General features: G+C 37.6%; 1 protein-coding gene across 2 annotated transcripts in view; it reads right to left on the bottom strand.

Annotated features, from left to right (window-relative positions):
• ANKRD31 (ankyrin repeat domain 31) overlaps positions 1 to 23651 on the bottom strand; it is a 216026-nt gene that overhangs the window by 38178 nt on the left and 154197 nt on the right. For both annotated transcript variants that reach the window (XM_053596250.1, XM_053596252.1), the window contains 4 exons: positions 23487 to 23602; positions 21075 to 21162; positions 9119 to 9215; positions 4616 to 5600 (listed from right to left, as the gene is read on the bottom strand). In XM_053596250.1, coding sequence (XP_053452225.1) covers positions 4616 to 5600; positions 9119 to 9215; positions 21075 to 21162; positions 23487 to 23602 — 1286 coding nt within the window. The remainder of the gene's footprint in view (positions 1 to 4615; positions 5601 to 9118; positions 9216 to 21074; positions 21163 to 23486; positions 23603 to 23651) is intronic.

Raw genomic sequence — 23651 nt, 5'->3', positions numbered from 1 at the left:
TGATATCAAAACCAGGCAACAATCCAACTAAAAAGGAGAACTACAGTCATGCCACCTAGGCCTATATTCTTACAGAATATAGATGCAAAAATTCTCAATAAAATCCTAGCCAATAGATTACAGCTTATCATTAAAGAAGTCATACACCATGATCAAGTGGGTTTCATTCCAGGGATGCAAGGCTGGTTTAACATACACAAGTCCATATATGTAATTCACCATATCAACAGAAGCAAAACCAAAGATCACATGATCCTTTCAATAGATGTAGAAATAGCATTTGATAAAATTCAACATCCTTTTCTAATTCAAACTCTGAAGAATATAGGCATAGGTGGCACATTTTTTTCTTTTTTTTTCTTTCAGTTTTTGGCTACGGCCGAGTTTGAACTCACCATCTCCGGTATATGGGGCCAGTGCCCTACTCCTTAGAGCCATAGGTGCTGCCCAGGTGGCACATTTCTTAAACTGATCAAGGCCATCTATGACAAACCCACAGCTAATATTACACTGACTGGAGTAAAACTGAAAGTTTTTCCACTCAAAACTGCAACAAGACAAGGTTGTCCTCTATTGCCACTACTGTTTAACATAGTGCTGGAAGTTCTAGCCAGTACAATCAGGCAAGAGAAGGTAATAAAAGGCATCCAAATGGGGGCAGAAGAAGTTAAACTCTCCCTCTTTGCTGATAATATAATTTTTTTTTTTTTTTGTGGTTTTTTGGCCAGGGCTGGGTTTGAACCCGCCACCTCTGGCATATGGGACTGGCGCCCTACTCCTTGAGCCACAGGCGCCACCCCGATGATATAATCTTATACTTAAGAGAACCCCAAAGACTCAACCACAAGACTCCTGGAAGTGAAAAAATACAGTAATGTCTCAGGATATCAAATCAATGTCCACAAATCAGTAGTCTTTGTATATGCCAAGAATAGCCAAGATGAGAAGCTCCTCAAAGACAGAATTTCCTTTTCAGTAGCTTCAAAGGAAATGAAATACCAGGAATTTCATGGGGAGAGAGGGAAGGGCGGAAAGGGGTGGGGGGTCATAGTGTGTGACACATGTCTTGAGGGCAGGACACTATTAATAGAGGGACCTCACCTAGCAAACACAAACAGTGTAACCTGGTTTATTGTATCCTCAATAATTCTCCAACAACAACAAAAAAAGAAATTTAGAAAACAACATCATTTACAATAATATAAAAAATATGACACCCTTCAGGATAAAATCTGACAAAAGATGTGAAAGACCTACATACTGTCTCCTACACTGCTGAGAAAACTCAAGACAGACCTAAATAAATGGAGAGATACTATTTTCCTGAGTTGGAAAACTCAAAATTGCTAAGATGTCATTTCTCCCCAAATTAATCTATAGATTCAATGAAATATCAATAAAATAATAGAAATTTTCTGAATAGAAATTGACAGACTTATTCTAAAATTGATATGGAATTGCAAAGGACCTAGAATAGCCAAATGCTTGAAAAAGAATTGGCTCAGTGCCTGTACCTCAGTGAGTAGGGTGCCGGCCACATACCCTGAGGCTGGCAAGTTTGAGCCCAACCCGGGCCTGCTAAACAACAATGACAACTGCAACCAAAACATAGTTGGGCATTGTGGCGGGTGCCTGTAGTTCCAGCTCCTCAGGAGGCTGTGGCAAGAGAATCGCTTAAGCCCAAGAGTTTGAAGTTGCTGTGAACTGCGATGCCACAGCACTCTACTGAGGGTGGCATAGTGAGACTCTGTCTCAAAAAAAAAAAAAAAGAATAAAATTGGAGGATTAACACAACCTGATTTCAAGACTTATTACACAACTGAGACGGTTTAGTACTGATAGAAAGATCAATGAAATAGAATAGGTAGTCTAGGAATAGATATATAATAATATGAACAACTGATTTTTTGACAAAGACATAAGGCAATTTGAGAAAGGATACTTTTTTTCAACACATGGGAATAACTGGATACCCAAATTAAAAAATATGAATGGGGATCCGACTTTGAACCATATATAAAAATAAATTCCAATAAATCATAGTCCTAAATATAAACCTAAAATGATAAAAGTTGTAGAAGAAAACAGGAGAAAATCATTGTTATTCTAGGCAAAGACTGATAAATTAGATTTCATCAGAAATAAAAGCATCTGATTTATTTTATTTTACTTTATTTTTTGAGACAGAGTCTCACTATGTCTCCTTTGGTGGAGTGCCACGGTGTCACAGCTCATAGCAACCTCAAACTCTTGGGCTCTCTTGCCTCAGCCTCCCAAGGAGCTGGAACTACAGGTGCCTGCCACAATGCCTGGCTATTTTTCCTTGCAGTTGTCATTGTATAGCTGGCCAGGGCCAGGTTCGAACCCACTAGCCTTGGTGTATGTGGCTGGCATCGTAACCACTGTACTATGGATGCTGAGCCAAAAGCTTCTGATTTTTAAAAGATGATGCTAACAGAATGAAAAGATAAGCCACAGTCCAGCTAAAATATTTTTAAAAATATGTTTGATAAAGGACATTAAAAACACTCTCAAAACTCAGTAAGAAAATCAGTTACTAATAAAAAAAAAGGGCAAGATTTGAAAAGACGCTTCACCAAAGAGTATGGATAACAAATAGCACATGAAAAAGTGCTCATTATCATTAATTATTATGGATATGCAAATTAAAACCACAATGATAAAACACAAGCTTTGTGTACATGTTAACTATATACATCTATACCACATGTTATCATGGCTAAAATTAAAAGGCTGATCATGTTAAGTGTTGGTGTGGATATAGAGGAACTAGAATTCTCATACACAACTGATGAAAATATAAAATGTTACAAACAATTTTGGCAATTTCTCAAAAATTAAATATACATCTACCATATGATTCTGCCACTCTACTCTTAGGTATTTAGTCCCCCAAATGAATTATCTATGTCATACTCAAACTTGTACACCAATATTCATAGTAGCTTTATATGTAATAGCCAACAACTAGAAATAAGCTAAATGTCTATAAGAGGTGAATCGATAAACAAAAGATGATATATACATGCAATGGATTATTACTCAGAAGCAAGAGAGGAATGAAGTGCTGATACATGCTACAACATGGATGAAATTATGCTCAGAGAAGCTAGACAACAATAAATACATATAATTCCACTTACACAGAATTCTTAGAATGCAAACTAATATATAGGAACAGAAAGATGACCAGTAATAGTCTGGGGATTGGCAGGGGAAGGGAGGGATTCCAAAAATTACAAATTTGGGGGGATGATGGACATGTTCATTATCTTGTTTGTGGTCATGGTGTCACAGGTGCCAAACTTGTCAACCTGTACACTTTATGTTTTTTTATTTTTATTTTTTAGAGACAGAGTCTCACTTTATTGCCCTCAGTAGAGTCCTGTGACATCATAGCTCAGGGCAACGCCAAACTTCTGGTCTTATCCGATTATCTTGCCTCAGCCTCCCAAGTAGCTGGGACTTTAGGCGCCCACCACAATGCCCGGCTATATTTTGTTGCAGTTGGGCCGGGGTGGCTTCAAACCCGCCACCTTCAGGATATGGGGCCAGTGCCCTCCTAACTGAGCCACAGGTGCTGCCCAACCTGTACATTTTAAGTATGTGCAGTGTACTATATATCTACTACATCTCAATAAGGCTGTTAAAGGAAGGAAAAAACTGAAATATATAAAATTAAAATTTTAGTGCAGCTAATCTCAAAAAGTAAACGTCAAAATTTGAATTATGTAACTAACTTAAAATTTGAGTTAGTTCTCTGCAGTGAGAGAAAGAAGAGGGGTGGGGAAAGGAAGAGCAGATAGAGGGAGGGCAGGGTGGAGCCTTGGTGTGTGCCACACTTTTTGGGGGCAAGACACGTTTGCAAGAGGGACTTTGCCTAACAAATGCAATCAGTGTAATCTGATTTATTGTACCCTCAATGAATCCCCAACAATAAAAAAAAAAAAAAACCCAGCTGTTCTCACATACAGATTGGACACTAAAAAACAAACAAAAAAAGAAAAAAAGAAAAAAAATTGAGCTGCTTTGGTTAATTTGAGGGAGGTACTATTTAGCAAAAAATTGGTTTATGTTGAACCTTTGCTTTCCTCCTCTACTTTCATGTCTATATGATACTGTTTTAATTGAGTCATACTTACCCAAACTCCAAGTAACTCTTTTGTTCTAAATTGAGCTTATATGGAAGATGAATTTATACACAGTGGCCATACAGTTCATGTGCAATTTAATATTTATATGGCCAACCTGTATTTATTCTTTTTAGGGGATCCTTTAGTAGTACAATTGTAGTTCCTAAAATTCTGAAATTAAAGACAGCTTCGATTTATTATTTTTGTGTTGTTCTTAAATCTTTCCTGCTGCAACAAAATCTAGTTCTGTTCTGAGAAGAAGCTTGTATCTAAAATGTATGGGGGCAATTCCAGAAGCATGATTTCACTTGCTAAAAATACAATGGTTGTATCCCTCCATTTAGTTAGTCTAACCAACCCATTTACCTAATCAGAGCTAACTGTGTACACCATGTGATAGTAACATTTACTCACTTGTTTATGAAATGTGCATAGTTTTAGAGGAAGAAATAATAGAATACCTGTGTTTTGAATTCCAGAATGTTATTTCCTGGATTAATTCTTCCTAGTAATATCAAATCTTTTATCTGCATACATTTCTTCTTAGGAGCTGTACTGGAGTGTAAGGGCTTTTTTATAGTATGCTGATGCCCAAACCCAGAGGAAGAGATCTGGCTGTCCTTTGCTTGTGGATCAGTAGAAGCTAATTTTTTAAGACATGATTTCATCTGATGTGCTGTACCTAAAACAGCAATCCCTTGATGTGCCAAGGATTCTGATGCCTCCCTAGGTGGTTGCTGGAAAGATGTCTTTCTGTTTCCTCTTTTTGGATCACTGGAAAGGTCCTGATTACAAATAACAGTTGATAAATGGGCATCATTTTGGGCAAGTACACTTGTGGTTTCTGAAATATTCAATGTGCCATTTACTGCAGAAGGACTATAGACTTCATGCTCTTTGGCGGTAATTTGTGTAAGATCATTTTCTTTTTGTGTATATTCTGTTTGAAGAATAAAAGCAACAGGTTGGGATGGCAATTTAATCTCAGTGTCACCTGAATATCTGGATTTTGATAATGCGTCCAAGGTATAATTGTTGGCATTTTGTTTAGAATTCACCTCATTTCCAGAAAATTCTTCCCTTCTCACTGCTTCTGAATTTAGACAAATTTTGGTATTGTGGTTATAATTGCAAGTTTCTAGAGACAACTGTGTTTCCTGCATGCTTCCATAAACAAAGCTGACAGGAGAAAGTGAACCTGTTTGGGGTTGCACTGAATTTTCTAGACTGGTAGGCTCTTGGCTGTCTTTTTCACTGGAGGTTTCTGAGCTGGGTGGCAGCTTCCTCAAACCAAGACCAGATAGCGATGTAACATTCTTATAGTTTTGAATTTTCAGGCTTATTTCTTTCTGTTTTTTTGCCGCAACTAAAAGCCTCTTCTGTCTTGTGGCCAGGTCAGCCAGTTGTTCTCTCAAAGCTCCATGCTTAAATGACTCTATGGATACCCTATAGGAAGAAACAGAGGGAAAAAATGCAATAAATACTAAATGTTAAAAATACCGTTTCAATTTTAATCAGCTCAAAATATACAAAAGACTAATTTTACAATATATTTCCTTTGAGAGGAAACTGACTCCTTTATTTAAGGTAAGTGATTTTGCTTTTTTTTTTTATTGTTGGGGATTCATTGAGGGTACAACAAACCAGGTTACACTGATTGCATTTGTTAGGCAAAGTCCCTCTTGCAATCGTGTCTTGCCCCCCAAAAGTGTGGCACACACCAAAGCCCCACTCCTCCCTCTTTCCCTCTTTCTGCTCTTCCTTTCTCCATCCCTCCCTCTTTCTTTCTCTCTCTCTCTCTGCTCGCTCCTTCCCCACTGTGACCTTAATTGTCATTAATTGTCCTCATATCAAAATTGAGTACATAGGATTCATGCTTCTCCATTCTTGTGATGCTTTACTAAGAATAATGTCTTCTACTTCCATTCGGGTTAATACAAAGGCTGTAAAGTCTCCATTTTTTTTTTAATGGCTGAATAGTATTCCATGGTGTACATATACCACAGCTTGTTAATCCATTCCTGGGTCGGTGGGCATTTAGGCTGTTTCCACATTTTGGCAATTGTAAATTCTGTGGCTCAAAGGGATTCTGCTTTTTTTAAAGGAGGCAATTGTTTGGCTATCTAGATTTTATAATCATATCATTATTTATCAGTTCTGAGTGAACTCTAAAAGACAAACAGAACTTCAGCTATATCCATTAGTCTTTGGCTGGAAGGTAGCAAAGTTTGGCTAAGGAGGCCTACCACTCTTTTAAGTTTGGGGTTGGCTTACCTGTTTAAAATGGAAAGTATACTATGAAGTAAAATCTCCACTCAGGTTCTCTTAGTTACAAAGGATTGTTTTGGAAATAATCATATCTCAGCTAGAAGTGAGAAGTGCCAGTTCACCAATTAATTATGGTAATTGCACTTTGAACTTGTACTGGGCCATTTTCAAGTCTAGAGGGACTACCTAGATAAACATCATCCTGTGAAGTTCCTCAAACTAAATTTGATCCTGAGGACTGAGGAAGAAGAAATGGCTTATCACACCTCCACACCTCTGTCTTTTGGTTATGCCCACCCATCCTACACTGACCTTCAGGCTATTAGACACTTTGTTTCTAATGGTTCTCAAATGTTTTGGCTTCAGGACCTATTTATACTCTTAAAAAGGAAAGACAGGTGTAGTGGCTCATGCCTATAATCTTAACACTCCGGGAGGCTGAGGTGGAGAATCACTGGAGCTTAGGAGTTTGAGACCAAATTGAGCAAAGCAAAACACCATCTCTACTGAAAATCGAAAAATTAGCAGGTGTTGTGGCAGGTGCGTGTGCCAGTTACTCTGGAAGCTGAGGCAGGAGAGTCACTTGAACACAGTAGTTTGAGGTTGCTGTGAACTAGGCTGATGTATTTTAGCCTGGGCAACTGAGTGAGTTTCTGTCTTAAAAAAACAAAGCAAAACAAACAAATTATTAAGGAATCCAAAGAGCTTTTGTGTATATGTATTATATCTATTAATATTTACTGTTTTAGAAATTAAAACTGAAAAAGAAATTTTTTTTTGAGACAGAGTCTTGCTTTGTCATCCTGCTACAGTACAGTGGCATCATCGTAGCTCACAGCAACCTCAAACTATTGGGCTCAAGTCTCAGCCTCCCAGAGGCTGGGCTAGGATTACACTAGGATTACAAGTATAAGCCCCCATGCCTAGGCAAAACTGAGACATTTTTTAAAACAGAAGAATACATAAGCACACATTTTATTAGCCTTTAGAGTAATGATATTATTTTACATATATCACTTGGCTTCTGGAAAGTTCCACTGTACACTCATGAGAGAATGAAAGCCAAAAGGGTGAATAACATCTTAGCATTACTATAAAAATAGTTTTGATTTCACAGACTCCCTGGTTTCAGAGATCTACCAGGGTCTCTGGACCACTGTTTTAAGGAAAAGCAATACCTGTAGCATAGCTATCTTGCCTCTCCTATCAAAGTTTAAAGTTGTTGACACTAAACTCCCAGCAGGCTTGATGTTAGAAGTAGTGGTATATGTAACTGGAAACAGTATCAAGAAGAAATCAGTTTAGGAAAAACTGGTGGTATAAAATGCAGATGTTATACAGAAGAGAAAAAAAAGGAATAAATAATATCATACTTAAATTATATAAAACAAGGAGTTCAGACAAAAACACAAAGATGTTCTCTTTAGATATACAGACCAAGATGTAAAGTCATATAGCAATACCAGTAAGAATTTACATACACCTAAAACTCCAATTGATCAGGAACTTACCAAAATTCTAGGTAACCAAAATTCCATTATTAACCATAGAAAACTAAAGAAATATTGAAACAAGCCTCTCCAAAGACCCTAGAAAATATTGTAAAGTCAATTATCTCTCTGTAGATCATACACTTGCTTTATATTGACAGGAAATTAAGTCAGGAAATAGTAGAACTTATTCAGTGGAGAGGAAGGCAAAATAGGGATAAAAGACAGTACATTTCTAAGTACAAACAGACAACTGTTAAATAAGTTTAGAAAAAACTGAATACGTAATAGATATCAAATGATTGTAAGACAAGAATAAATAAGAAAACATTTAGAAGTATTAAATGCAAATAAAAAAAGGGATTTAAGGGCTGGACACTGTGGCTCATGCCTGTAATGCTAGCACTCTGGAAAGCTGAGGCAGGAGGATCACTTGAGTTCAGGAGTTTGAGACCAGCCTGAGCAAGAGCAAGCCTCCAATTCTATTAAAAATTATCTGGGCATTGTGGTGGGTACCTCTAGTCCTTGCTACTTGGGAGGCTAAGGCAGAAGGGTCACTTGAGCCCAGGAGTTTGAGGTTGCTGTAAGGGAGACTGATGACTCAGCACTCTAACCTGGGCAACAGAGTGAGATTCTATCTTAAAAAAAAAAGGGGGGGGGACTTATGTAGCCAAGTCTATAAAAAACTGATAAAAATAATGCCCGAATAAGAATTATATAACATTTTTCAAGAAAAAAATGAATAGAGGTATATAACCAATATAATCCAGATAAAACTCCTTCCTTAAAGACCCTGAGATTCTGAGAATATAATAAAACATGAAATTAATCAACCAATTAATCAACTGCTAGAAGGACAACATTTGTGACAGGAAATGAAAAAAATTTCAATGTAGAAAATTTGAGAGTGCTAATTAAGGAAAGAAATTTATTTGTGGGATTTATGACCAGAAGAGCTTTCATGAAATTTTTCACTGTAGACAAACTTTTATGACATTAAAAATGCTCTTTTCTGAATATTTTAAGTAATAAAGTAGAAAAATATCTTTCCAGGAAGTATAATTCCCCACTGAGGTAACAGACAACCTCATAATGTCATTTTTTTGTCTTAAACAATGTTTGTATTCTAAAAGAAAATCTAAGCCTCACTACTGAGGCTAAAAATAAACTGTAGACACGCTAAAGCACTCTTATTTTTTCACTCACCTGTATTTTTTAGCCAGATCATCCCTTTCTGCTTTCTGTTTGGCAAGCACATTATCCATAACCTCTTTTATCTTTAACATTTTTTCAATGTACTGTTCTAGAAATATGGTAATAAAAAGTTAGTTAATTGAAGAATAGCAAATATTAAATTTGGCCACATATGATTAAGTCCTACTGTTAAATTTTAAAAGGCATTATTCCCACCCCTCTTCCCCAATATTAATGGCTCAGATATCCAAATTAAAGCTTATTTAATTAGGTTACTCTATGGAAATACCTTGAGATGTATGGCTAAGCACATAAAAAACCTGCAGCCTGAAGACTACATGTGGACCTCCAGATCCCCAAGTGTGGCCCCTTGATAAAATCTAAACTTCACAGAACGAATCCCAGTAAAGGGTTTGGATTCAGTCTAAAGACAATACTCAAGGATCCAGAAAGCCACATGTGGCCCTAAAGCCACAAGTTCCCCACCCTTTCCTCATTTTCCTCTATTTTATTCCACAAAGGAGACTGCTATTAATATGTTGAGGGTATGTGTATAAAATTTGTTTTAAATATTTATATGATATATAATTATAAATAAATGCACTTCAAAATTGGAATCATGAGTTCTTCTTTGTACTTAACACTTAGATATACCTAAAGTTGCTTACAGATCTTATAGTTAATTCTTTCCTACTTTCTTCCTTTGCTTCCCAAGTAAAGGCATCATGACCTTTCTCCCATCACAAATCCACAGGATTTACAAATAAACACGGACCATGTCCTAATCCAGATTCCCAAATAGGCAACTGAAAGCCTTTAAAATTTTATTTTCCTTCCTTTTTTAAAATTTCAGATTAATACTAGCATAAAAACGATTATGTTACATCCTTTACCATTTGTTAGGTAAATTCCAATTTGTAGTTAAGCCCTTTACCAAAGGGGTGTGCCATGTACCCTTACACTGTGCTTATTAGGTGAGAGTTTATAAATCACTCCGACTTGAATTTGATTGTTTTTCTCTAGGCTGGGCTCCTGAGGTTGAGAAGCAACAAAATTGTATGAGATTTCACAAAAGACACACAGTAAATTATCTCAACCTAAGTTATTTTTAAGTTACTGTGAGAACTAAACAAGATAATGTCAGCTTGGCGCTCGTAGCACAGTGGTTACAGCGCCCGTGACATACACTGAGGCTGGCAGGTTTGAACCCGGCCTGTGTTAAACAACGGCAACTGCAACAAAAAATATAGCCAGGTGTTGAGGCAGGTGCCTGTAGACCCAGCTACTGGGGAGGCGGAGGCAAGAGAATCGCTTAAGCCCAAGAGTTGGAGGTTGCTGTGAGCTGTGACGCCACAGCACCTACTGAGGCAGACATAGTGAGACTCTGTCTCAAAAAAAAAAAAAAAAAAAAAAAGATAATGTATATAAAGTGCTTGGTACATATTGATTTTCCTATGCACTCTTATTTTACTAGATACTACTACTATTCTTTGGATAATCTTTGAAAACTTACCAAGAACTTTTATACATCATCCAAGGATACATCATGAGTAAGGGTATCAGCTGAGTCTGAAGTCCAGGTCTCCTGTCTCTAAGGCTACGTAGAGAGTAATAACCATGCCAGTAATAGCTACCATTTATTGAGCACTTTACATGTGGCATTACTGTGTTACTATTTTTAACCCAAAAAGGTATTTGTAAAAAAAGCTTTCAAAAAATTTTAGATTGGCTCGGCTCCCTAGCTTAGTGGTTAGGGTGCAAGCCATATACACCTGGGCTGGTGGGTTTGAACCCAGCCTAGGCCTGCTAAACAACAACTACAACAACAAAATAGCCCGGCGTTGTGGTGGGCACCTGTAGTCCCAACTACTTGGGAGGCTGAGGCAACAGAATTGCTTAAGCCCAAGAGTTTGAGGTTGCTATGAGCTATGACACCACGGCACTCTACCCAGGTGACATAGTGAGACTCTGTCTCCAAAAAAAATTTTTTTTAGATTAATATGAGGGTAAAAATGATTAGGTTACATTGTTTGTACTTGCATTAGAATGTTCATTGCAGCTCAGTTCACAATCACCAAGACATGGATTCAATCCAAGTGCCCATCAACTCCTGAATGTATTAATATTAATGGAATACCATAAAAAGATGAAGACGTTACATTTTTTGTATTTACCTGGATGTTGAAGCAAATTCTTCTTAGTAAAATATCACAAGAATGAAAATGTAAGTATCCAATGTATTCAATACTTTATATGAAACCAATAGATAAACAACTATATGCCCACACAAGAGAAAAACATAACTGAATTCAAGTGTTGGGGAGAGGGGAAGAAGGAAAGAGGAAAAGGAAGGAGGCAGGGTAATTGTAAGCAATCACCTAATGGGCACAATGTAAGGGTACACAGCACATACACTGCATGAATGGCTCAATTACAACATGAACTTTACCTAAAATTTTGTTTCTTTTATGCTAAATGCTTGCTATTCATTTTACTTTGGCTTTGTTTCTCAAAGGGATCATGATTACCCAATATATTGGTTAAATAGAAGAGAATAAAATTAAATTATAAAACCTGGATGTAGGGGGAAGAAAAGTGTTTAACTTTAGAAGCATTCAAAGAAAAAGAAAAAGGCTGATAGATTTTTACTATACAGGATTTGAAGATTATATACTTGGGGTACCAGAAAAATATATATGTATTTTAAGAGATCTTGTTGGAAGTAAAATCCATCATTTTCAAAAAGTGCATAAAAAGTAGGTAAAATGGTTGTGCAGAGCATGTCTAGGTACATTTGATCAGTAATGGTACCTTTAATTCAAGTTCAAAAAGTAATACATAGATAACATCTCTTAAAATGTCTGTACAGTTTTTTGACACCCTCTGTATTTAAACACAAACTAATACATGTTAAAAATAAAAAGACAGTTGGGGCAGCGCCTATGGCACAGTGAGTAGGGTGCTGGCTCCATATACAGAGGATGGCGGGTTCAAACCCGGCCCTGGCTGAACTGCAACAAAAAAATAGCCGGGCGTTGTGGCAGGCGCCTATAGTCCCAGCTACTTGGGAGACTGAGGCAAGAGAATCGCCTAAGCCCAGGAGTTGGAGCTTGCTGTGAGCTGTGACACCACAGCTCTCTACTGAGGAGGACAAAGTGAGACTCTGCCTCTACAAAAAAAAGAAAATAATAATAATAAATAAAAATAAAAATATAAAAAGACAGTCAAAAGGCTAAAAATGTATTTTCAGTAGTTATGACAAAAAATGGATCAATTTTATTATATAAATAGGCTCCAATTCATGAGTAAACAAATAGAAATAGTTGATTCAAAAAATAGGTAATAAAACTAGTGAAAATCACTAGTAATCAAGGCAAATGAAAATATGAGGCACATTTTTCTTATTAAACTAGTAAGGTTATTTAAAATGAATATACTTATGCTACAAAGTGAAAATTATTACAGTATATAATACTATCTATCAATATAAATCAATAGATTTTAAAATGTTTGTATAATTTGGCCCAATAATTCCAATTCTGTTAATCTTTCCAAAGAAGATAATTGTTAAGTCCAGAGAAAATTGCATGTTGTAGTGTAACAGCAAAAACTGAGAAATAATGTAAATGTTACATGAAAAAAAATTCTATAAACTGTGGAATATTTCTTGAATGGAATACTATATAATCACCAAGAATGAAGTTTATGAGAATGAAAGAATGCAAAAACAGCAAATCTAGCATGATTAAAAGTATGTTTTTAACAGTTTTATTGAGGTTTAATTGCATAACTATGTTCTTAGACCAAGGTACGGGAGAAAGAAGGGGGCCTACAAACAAATACCACAAAATATTGCAGTGGGACAATAGGTAATATTAGCATTTTTCCTCTTTATTATTTTTTGAAATGTATCTGTATGCCTTTTATAATAAAAAAAATATAAACTTGGAAAAAATCATCTTAGATACATAAGATATTATAAATAATAAATAAGACATACTAACTAATACTAACTATAGGTATATAAACTATTTTATAATATTTTCCTCAAAACATAACATCTAACACATGATGGGCCAGGATAAAAAGTAGAATGGGTATAATTTAAAACAAAATGATTTTTTTAAGGCTATCCAAACATGAGTTAGGATAAGAGATGAACAGTTGTATCTTGCTACGCAAAAGATTGATGAGGTATTGCCAATTCTTTACTTTTAGCTAACTACTTCTAATAACTTAAAAAATTCAGATCTGAATATATCAGGAGCTATTTTCATAGCTCAGGAGTTATAAATCATAACTGTGTCAGGAGTTGATAGCTCACATCAGGAGTTAGAAATTATAGCTTAAAAAATACAAATGAGAATCATTAGGTGCTTGTAAATATTCACTGAAATTTGAGAAATTAAGATTATTAGAAATCATGATTATTTGCTATTTTGAATCATTTTGCAAACATCTTTGCAGTACAACATCCACCTGGTATATGTGCTCTTTTGAAAAGTATGGGGGTGGGGGCGGAGACAAGATGGCTGACTGAAGCCAGCTTTCCACAGAGGCTCCCATCCACAAGGAGAGTTAAAGGACAGAAATTTAGCAAGTAACCTGGTGGATTAGAGCTGCACCAAGAGAGAAGGTTAAAGGACGCACATCAACCCCACTGAGGTGAGCTACGACCCCAAGGATATAAACAAAAGGTACAAAATCAATCACCAAGTGGACAGGAGTCCCCTCCCCCATGAGAACGACTCAGAGTGCCCCACAAACGAGCAGAGTTCAAAGGTCCTCCCACTACACTCCACGGGAGAGACCCTCTAAAAACTGGACCTACCTCCCCTACTAGAGTGCCACGGCGTTCTCCTGCCAGGCATAAAACTGTATATATTCTCTACCTGCAACTCTTGAGCTCCCAGCACTCCCCTCCACTTTCACTCTGAGGTCTGGAGGCCTGTCCCCCAGGAGTCCAGATTCTTGGGTGATTTCCTGAGGGGTGTGGACAGGGCCTAACCTGCAGCTGGTCAGTGCTGACTCTATGGCACGGGAGTGAGGAGAGGATAGTCTGCTGAGAGGGAACCACACCGGAGTGGCAGTGCCCAGAGGTGCAGAGCAGCAGCCGTCTTTTGGCAACAATAGGGCTCACTCCTGGATATTCCGAAACCACACCCCCTGTCTCCCTGGGTAACCAGACGAGGCTGGGCATCTACTCAGGTGTCAACCATGACGGAACAGATCTGGGATGGAAAAGCAGGCCCTGTGAGTAAAGGGTTTGCCTGAGGTGGTACGGGCCTGGGTGGAGCGCAGGGACTAGAAATGCACGCACGAGCTGGGAAGTTCCCAGGGCAAGGCTGACCCAGAGGACCGCTTTACTAAGCCTAGGATGCACCCGGCCTTCAGGGGATCGTCAGCCTCTAGACAAAGGAAGACAGGTGGCTAGAACTGACAGCTAACCAAACACAAACCTGCAGGAGCAAAGACAGGGCCTGAGGCGTAGGCTCTGGGAACTCAAAACAGCTTCGCTTCTGCAGGGGAATTTAGCAGGGACAGAAACAAACTCCCGCAAAGTTGTTCTGTTCTGTCAGTAACATCAATCAGAGGTGGGGCTGGAACTGAGTGAACACCCCCTAGCCTTTGACAAGTGCCCGAGGTTGTCAGGCCTCACCTCCCCCTGCTAGACAGAGGCAGAGTGCAGCGGCCTGGCTGAGCAGAAATAGATTTCTCTTGTGATTCAGGCAGGTGCAAACCCCTGGAGTATATGTTAACTACAGGCAACTGAGTCACAGCCCTGCGGGGCTATCAGTGACTGGGTGTGACAGAGGTGCAAGGTCGAGAAGGAGGCATCAACCTTCCCAGACTGATCTACTTGCTGGGTGGGTCCTCTTGACTCCACGGAGCACCAAAGCAAGCCATATCTGAGTAGTCACCAGACCCCTGCAATCCAATTGCCAGAGACCTTTTAAACTCTCCCGCCTGAGACAGGTGCTGACTGAGACAATTGATTTGGACTTTTTGAACTGTGCCAGTTGCCCGAGGACTATTCAGGTGGTGCCCTGGGTGTGTGGTTGTAGGAAGGTTTGATTTTCCTTTTCCAATCATTGCCTGTGGGGGGCAGGGTGACTTAATTGTTGGTATTTCTCCACAGCTGAGACCTCAACCCAGAGTAACTGTTTCACTAGGGTCAAACAGAGACCAGTTGAAAACAAGACAGAACCACTTAGCCCCACCACACCAAACAGGTCCCCAGTTTCTCAGGCCATAGAACTGTACGTGTCCTCAACAAAGCTCCAGGGGAAAAATCAAATGGTGTAAAACAATCATGGGGTGGAATCAGCGGGAAAACTCTGGTAACATGAATAACCAGAACAGATTAACCCCCCCAAGGAAAGATATGGCAGATGTAAATGAAGATCCCATTCATAAACAGCTGGCCGAGATGTCAGAAATCGAATTCAGAATCTGGATTGCAAACAAGATTAATATAATGGAGGAAAATTTGGAATTAGAAATTCGAGCAGAAATTCAACAGTTGTCTCAAGAATTTAACGAATTTAAAGACAAAACCACCAAAGATTTTGATGCACTGAAGCAAGAATTTGCAGCCCTCAAAGATCTGAAAAATACAGTAGAATCCCTCAGTAACAGAGTGGAGCAAGCAGAAGAAAGGATTTCTCACATTGAAGACAAAGCCTTTGAACGCTCCCAAACTCTCAACGAGGAAGAGAAACGAAGAGCAAAAAACAGATCATTCTTTCAGAGAGCTCTGGGATAATTCGAAGGCTAATATCCGTCTCGTTGGAATCCCGGAAAGTGATGAAGTGGCCTTGCAAGGCACAGAGGCCCTTCTCCATGAAATTACGAAAGAGAATTCTCCAGATATGCCAAGAGATTCTGAAATTCAGACAGCAGACAGTTTCAGAACCCCAGCATGACTCAATCCCAATAAGACATCCCCCAGGTATATCATAATTAACTTCACTAAAGTTAATATGAAGGAGAAAATTCTGAAAGCAGCCAGAAGTAAGAAATCCATTAACCTACAAAGGGAAGAATATTAGAATGACTGCAGATCTCTCTGCTGAAACTTTTCAAGCCAGAAGAGGGTGGTCATCGCCTTTTAATCTCCTAAAGCAAAATAACTTTTAACCCTGTATCCAGCTAAACTGAGTTTCATTTATGATGGAGAAATTAAATACTTTAATGACATTCATATGTTGAAGAGATTTGCCATAACCAAACCAGCTCTTCAGGATATTCTCAGACCTATCCTCCATAATGACCAGCCCAATCCTCTACCACAAAAGTAAACTCACTCAGAAACTTTTGATCAAACTCCAACTTCCACAGTGGTGAAAAGATTAAAAATGTCCACTGGGCTTTCGAAAAACTTGATACCCACAATTTTACCAGACTTATCAATATTCTTCATTAATGTAAATGGCTTAAACTGTCCTCTAAAGAAGCACAGGTTAGCTGACTGAATACAAAAACTCAGGTGAGATATTTGCTGCATAAAAGAGTCACATCTTACCCTAAAAGATAAATATACACTTAGGGTGAAAGGATGGTCGTCCATATTTTCAGGCAAATGGTAATCAGTAAAAAGCAGGTGTTGCAATTCTATTTGCAGATACAATAGGCTTTAAACCAACAAAAGTAAGGAAGGATAAGAATGGTCACTTCATATTTGTTAAGGGTAATACTCAATATGATGATATTTCAATTATTACTATCTATGCACCCAACCAGAATGCACCTCAGTTCATAAGAGAAACTCTAACAGACATAAGCAACTTGATTTCCTCCAGCTCCATTATAGTTGGAGATTTCAACACTCCTTTTGCAGTGTTGGATTGATCCTCCAATAAGAAGCTGAGCAAAGAAATTTTAGATTTAAACCTAACCATCCAACATTTGGATTTAGCAGACATCTACAGAACATTTCATCCTCACAAAACTGAATACACATACTTCTCATCAGCCCATGGAACATACTCCAAAATTGATCACATCTTAAGTCACAAGTCTAACCTCAGTAAATTTAAAGGAATGGAAATTATTCCCTGCACCTTCTCGGACCACCATGGAATAAAAGTTGCACTCAGTAACAACAGGAATCTGCATACTCATACAAAAACATGGACGTTAAATAACCTTATGCTGAATGATAGCTGGGTCAGAGATGAGATTAAGAAGGAAATTGCCAAATTTTTGGAACAAAACAATAATGAAGACACGAATTATCAGAACCTCTGGGATACCGCAAAGGCAGACCTAAGAGGGAAATTTATAGCACTGCAAGTCTTCCTCAAGAGAACGGAAAGAGAGGAAGTTAACAACTTAATGGGACATCTAAAGCAACTGGAAAAGAAAGAACATTCCAACCCCAAACCCAGTAGAAGAAAAGAAATAATGAAAATTAGAGCATAATTAAATGAAATTAAAAATAAAAGAATTATACAACAGATCAATAAATCAAAGAGTTGGTTTTTTGAAAAGGTCAATAAAATAGATAAACCTTTGGCTAACCTAACCAGGAAAAAAAGAGTAAAATCTCTAATCTCATCAATCAGAAATGACAAAGACGAAATAACAATAGACTCCTCAGAAATTCAAAAAATCCTTAATGAATATTACAAGAAATGTTATTCTTAGAAATATGAAAATCTGAAGGAAATTGACCAATACTTGGAAGTACATCACCTTCCAAGACTTAGCCAGAATCAAGTGGAAATGTTGAACAGGCCCATATCTAGTTCTGAAATAGCATCAACCATACAAAATTTCCCTAAAGAGAAAAGCCCGGGACCAGATGGCTTCACGTCAGAATTCTCTGAAACCTTTAAAGAGGAATTAGTACTGATATTACTCAACCTGTTCCAAAATGTAGAAAAAGAAGGAAGACTACCCAACACGTTCTATGAAGCAAACATCACCCTGATCCCCAAACCAGGAAAAGACCCAACAAGAAAAGAAAATTATAGACCAATATCACTAATGAATATAGATGCAAAAATTTTCAACAAGATCCTAAAAAACAGAATCCAGCAACACATCAAACAAATTATACATCATGACCAAGTCGGTTTTATGCCAGGGTCTCAAGGCTGGTTCAATATCCATAAATCTGTAAGTATAATTCAGCACATAAACAAATAAAAAAACAAAGACCATATGATTCTCTCAATTGATACAGAAAAAGCTTTTGATAATATCTAGCATCCCTTCATGACCAGAACACTTAAGAAAATTGGTATAGAAGGGACATTCCTTAAACTGATAGAGGCCATCTACAGCAAACCCACAGCCAATATCGAATTGAATGGAGTTAAATTGAAATCATTCAATTCCTTGTCAGGAACCAGACAAGGCTGCCCATTGTCTCCACTGCTCTTTAACATTGAAATGGAAGTTTTAGTCACCGCAATTAGGGAAGAAAAGGTGATCAAGCGTATCCATACAGGGTCAGAAGAAATCAAACTTTTGCTCTTCACGGATGATATGATTGTATATCTGGAAAACACCAGGGATTCTACTACAAAACTCTTAGAAGTGAAAAAGGAATACAGCAGCAAAATCAACATTCATAAATCGGTAGCCTTTATATATACTAACAATAGTCAAGCTGAAAAAACAGTTAAGGACTGTATTCCATTCACAGTAGTGCCAAAGAAGATGAAATATTTGGGAGTTTATCTAACAAAGGACGTTAAAGATCTCTATAAAGAGAACTATGAAACTCTAAGAAAGGAAATAGCTGAAAATGTTAACAAATGGAAAAACATACCATGCTCATGGCTGGGAAGAATCAACATTGTTAAAATGTCCATACTACCCAAAGCAATATATAATTTTAATTCAATCCCTATTAAAGCTTCACTGTCATACTTTAAAGATCTTGGAAAAAAAAATACTTCGTTTTATATGGAATCAGAAAAAACCTCGAATAGCCAAGACATTACTCAGAAATAAAAACAAAGCAGGAGGAATCACTCTACTAGACCTCAGACTATACTATAAATCGATAGTGATCAAAACAGCATGGCACTAGCACAAAAACAAAGAAGTAGGTGTCTGGAACAGAATAGAGAACCAAGAGATGAATCCAGCTACTTACCATTATTTGATCTTTGACAAGCCAATTAAAAACATTCAGTGGGGAAAAGATCCCTTATTTAACAAATGGTGCTGGGTGAACTGGCTGGCAACCTGTAGAAGACTGAAACTGGACCCACACCTTTCACCATTAACTAAGATAGACTCTCATTGGATTAAAGATTTAAACTTGAGACGTGAAACTATAAAAATACTAGAAGAGAGTGCAGGGAAAACCCTTGAAGAAATCGGTCTGGGTGAGTATTTTATGAGGACCCCCTGGGCAATTGAACCAGTTTCAAAAATACACTACTGGGACATGATCAAACTAAAAAGCTTGTGCACAGCCAAGAGCACAATAAGTAAAGCAAGCAGACAGCCCTCAGAATGGGAGAAGATATTTGCAGGTTATGTCTCCAACAAAAGTTTAACAACCAGAATCCACAGAGAACTCAAACGTATAAATAAGCAAGAAAAGAACAAGTGATCCCATTGCAGGCTGGGCAAGGGACTTGAAGAGAAACTTCTCTGAAGAAGACAGGCGCATGGCCTACAGACATATGAAAAAATGCTCATCATCTTTAATCATCAGAGAAATGCAAATAAAAACTACTTTGAGATGTCATGTAACTCCAGTAAGATTAGCCCATATCACAAAATCCCAGGACCAGAGATGTTGGCGTGGATGTGGAGAAAAGGGAACACTTTTGCACTGCTGGTGGGAATGCAAATTAATACATTCCTTTTGGAAAGATGTTTGGAGAACACTTAGAGATCTAAAAATAGATCTGCCATTCAATCCTATAATTCCTCTACTAGGTATATACCCAGAAGACCAAAAATCACATTATAACAAAGATAGTTGTACCAGAATGTTTATTACAGCCCAATTCATAATTGCTAAGTCATGGAAGAAGCCCAAGTGCCCATCGATCCATGAATGAATTAATAAATTGTGGTATATGTACATCATGGAATATTATGCAGCCTTAAAGAAAAATGGAGACTTTACGTCTTTCATGTTTACATGGATGGAGCTGGAACATATTCTTCTTAGTAAAGTATCTCAAGAATGGAAGAAAAAGTATCCAATGTACTCAGCCCTACTATGAAACTAATTTATGGCTTTCACATGAAAGATATAACCCAGTTATAACCTAAGAATAGGGGGAAGGGGGAAAGGGAGGGGAGGGAGTAGGGAGGTGGGCGGAGGGAGGGTGATTGGTGGGATTACACCCGTGGTGCATCTAACAATGGTATATGTGAAACTTAGTAAATGTAGAATGTAAATGTCTTAACACAGTAACTAAGAAAATGCCAGGAAGGCTATGTTAACCAGTGTGGTGAAAATGTGTCAAACGGTCTATAAAACCAGTGTATGGTGCCCCATGATTGCATTAATGTACACAGCTATGATTTAATAATTAAAAAATAAGAAAAGAAAAGTATGAGGATTTGCTTTGCTTGCGTCTTCACTGCACATTCCTCTTCTGATCTATTTTTAAGGGTTACCAGGGCTGGGTAAAGCTGTGGAACCAGAGGGTAATATAATCTCATCCCTAGTCTCTCTTATGCTTTCTGTCATGTCTTCATCTAAACACATTGGCAGTTGTAGCTTATCTCTCATCAGGGTTCTGAATGTCTCTCATATTACTCATGCTACACCTTGCATCTAGAATTACCCTTATCAATAATTACACAAACTAGTGGTTTGCATCATTGACTATTGATAATTCCTGGCACTTTAAATACTCTCACATAAAAACAGAACACTATTTTTCAGCCCTTGTGAGCTTTGAAGTAAACATGTACCTTAAGAAGATGAGGTAGCAATGACCTTGGATATCTAAAATAATCATACTTATGAGTTCATATTTACCTGCATCTTCAGGGTTTAGTATTTCAAATGCTAATAAATCTTCTTGCTTTTCTTCTATATCTTGTAGAATGGCACTAAGCGTCTGATGCTATCAGATAGAAAATATTAGTACCTTCATTATAATGGAATAGATGTGTTCTCTGACATGCTACTAACACACAGTAAATAAAGAGCTAAAGAAGATGCTCCTAAAAATGCTCATTTCTCTTTATGCTCAAAATCTACTCATGCTTTGTACAGCCTCAACTGTATAGATGTTGGAAATTTGAACGAAAATAAATATATCTTGATTTATGTAGCTCTCCTGGAAAACAGAATGCAAGAACAGCAACTATATAAAAATATCATAATTTTTCATTGACTTCTGTGAAAATTAGTCACAGGAGAAGAAAATAAACTACTCAGCAATAATATTTAAAGATCACATGCATGCAACAGCCATGAATTTTTTCTCCTTGACTGTAACAAAATTATAGTCACAGGAGAAAAAAAATAAACTACTCAGCAATGATATTTAAAGATCACATGCGGGGCGGCGCCTGTGGCTCAGTCGGTAGGGCGCCGGCCCCATATGCCGAGGGTGGCGGGTTCAAGCCCGGCCCCAGCCAGACTGCAACAAAAAAATAGCCGGGCGTTGTGGCGCGCGCCTGTAGTCCCGGCTCGAGAGGCTGAGGCAAGAGAATCGCTTAAGCCTAAGAATGAGAGGTTGCTGTGAGCCGTGTGACGCCACGGCACTCTACCCGAGGGTGGTAAAGTGAGACTGTCTCTACAAAAAAAAAAAAAAAAAAAGATCACATGCATGCAACACAGCCTTAAAGTGAAGGCTGTATGACTCTCATTGCACACTATTAAAATCTCGCAGATAATCTTAGAAATAAAAACATTACTCCCTCAAAAACTCTTGAAGGGGACTTTATACCACCTCTTCAAGCCCTTGTTAGTACTAACATAACCTTCCTGTCTGGAATGCTTTCAATTTACTATCCCCAGATCGTTTTCTCTCTCAAGAGAGAGACGATTGTAGAGGGGCCTCTGACATGAACTAGATTCCTGTATATGAATCCTGGCTCCACCTCTTCTAGCTGGGTGACTCTGCAAGTTGCTTATCCTATCTATACCCAAATTAAATAATACATGTAAAATGCTAAGGATAGCACCAATACAAAGTAAGAGCTCAGTAATACTGCTTATATATGAAACCCATCTTACATACAAAACTTATGATTTATCTATTCCATATCGATTTCTCTTTTCTAAGAATTATTTAAGGATTTCATTGCTACATAACATATATGTATATTATTATGTCTTATAGTTATATTTCCTCATCAAGGCAGAAAGATGGCTTTTATATTTGTGTATGGTTTCCACATAGCTGTTGCTGCATAATGGTCACTGGACTGAACTATCTTATCTTTCAATATACTCTTGATACACATTCATTTCTAAAACATGTAGGTCTTCGAAACTTTCTAAACTATGTTTCTCTGAAATTTTACTTTGGTGCCCACAAGGGATATTAAAAAAGGTACATAATAAAATCATCTGAGTATGTAGTAAAACAATCTTATGGCTGCCATTTATTAAATGCATCCAAGTGCAACTATAAAATATAAATATACAAAACAAAAAACCCTAATGTTCACCTATTAACACTGTGGCTTATGGTTATAAAAGCAAACTAAAGGCCTAACCTTGTGCCCCAGCTAAGCCTCTATTCACAAAACAAAACATCTTTTGGTGCCTACTTTCCCTTTTGTCTTGCTCTTATTGTGGATGTATTTAAGTCTTGGCCGCTATGGGCCAACAAATATCATTCAAAATAATATTTCATTGAGTATGCTACCCTGCTTAAGAAGTCTGCAGGTAGTTAAGCTTTGTGTTGTCAAACTAAACTACCCATCTCATCAATCAACATACATTTTATTGAGCAACAGTTACATTATTTTTGCAAAAATCTACCTTTAAATGGTGGATTTCAAAGCAAATTATATCACTTATAAACCATTTGGAATCCAGAAAAGCTAAATCAGTTGCTTTCCTTTTCTGTGAGTGGGTTCCAGAATCATTTCTACATCCTATGTATCCTAGATGCTTTTAGGAGTGAGTGAAGACACATTCATACAGTTGCAAGGTCTGTGGGACACGAAACAGCCAGAGAACTCAAGCTATGTATGAAGGACAGCAGCTAATCCACAATTCTGCATTTAATTCAGATAATTAAGAGTTAACCACATAGCATCCTTCTTGGCTCATTCTGTTCAATTATGCTATTGTATTTTCTTACAATAATCTTATTTTGGACTGTTGTGTCCTAAAAATGAAAAGAAAGCTACCAATAGCCAATGCCTGGGTCGCCCAAAGGAATGCAATTTTCTAGGATGAAGAATGAAAAATTTCAACTTTACTCACCACAGGAAGGTTTTCTCTCATTTCTCCTTGGTGTGAAAAGGAAGGTGGATCAACAGTTATTCCATCATCACAAAAGCACTGTTTATGTCTTTTTGACTGGACAGCAGGAATTTTTACTTAAAAAATATAGTAAGAATGTGGAAAATTTAGCTTCATTTTATCAGT

This window comes from Nycticebus coucang, chromosome 1 (genome assembly GCF_027406575.1).
Source record: "Nycticebus coucang isolate mNycCou1 chromosome 1, mNycCou1.pri, whole genome shotgun sequence".
In the NCBI taxonomy this organism is placed as follows: Eukaryota; Metazoa; Chordata; class Mammalia; order Primates; family Lorisidae; genus Nycticebus; species Nycticebus coucang.
This window is presented reverse-complemented; position numbering and strand designations above follow the sequence as displayed.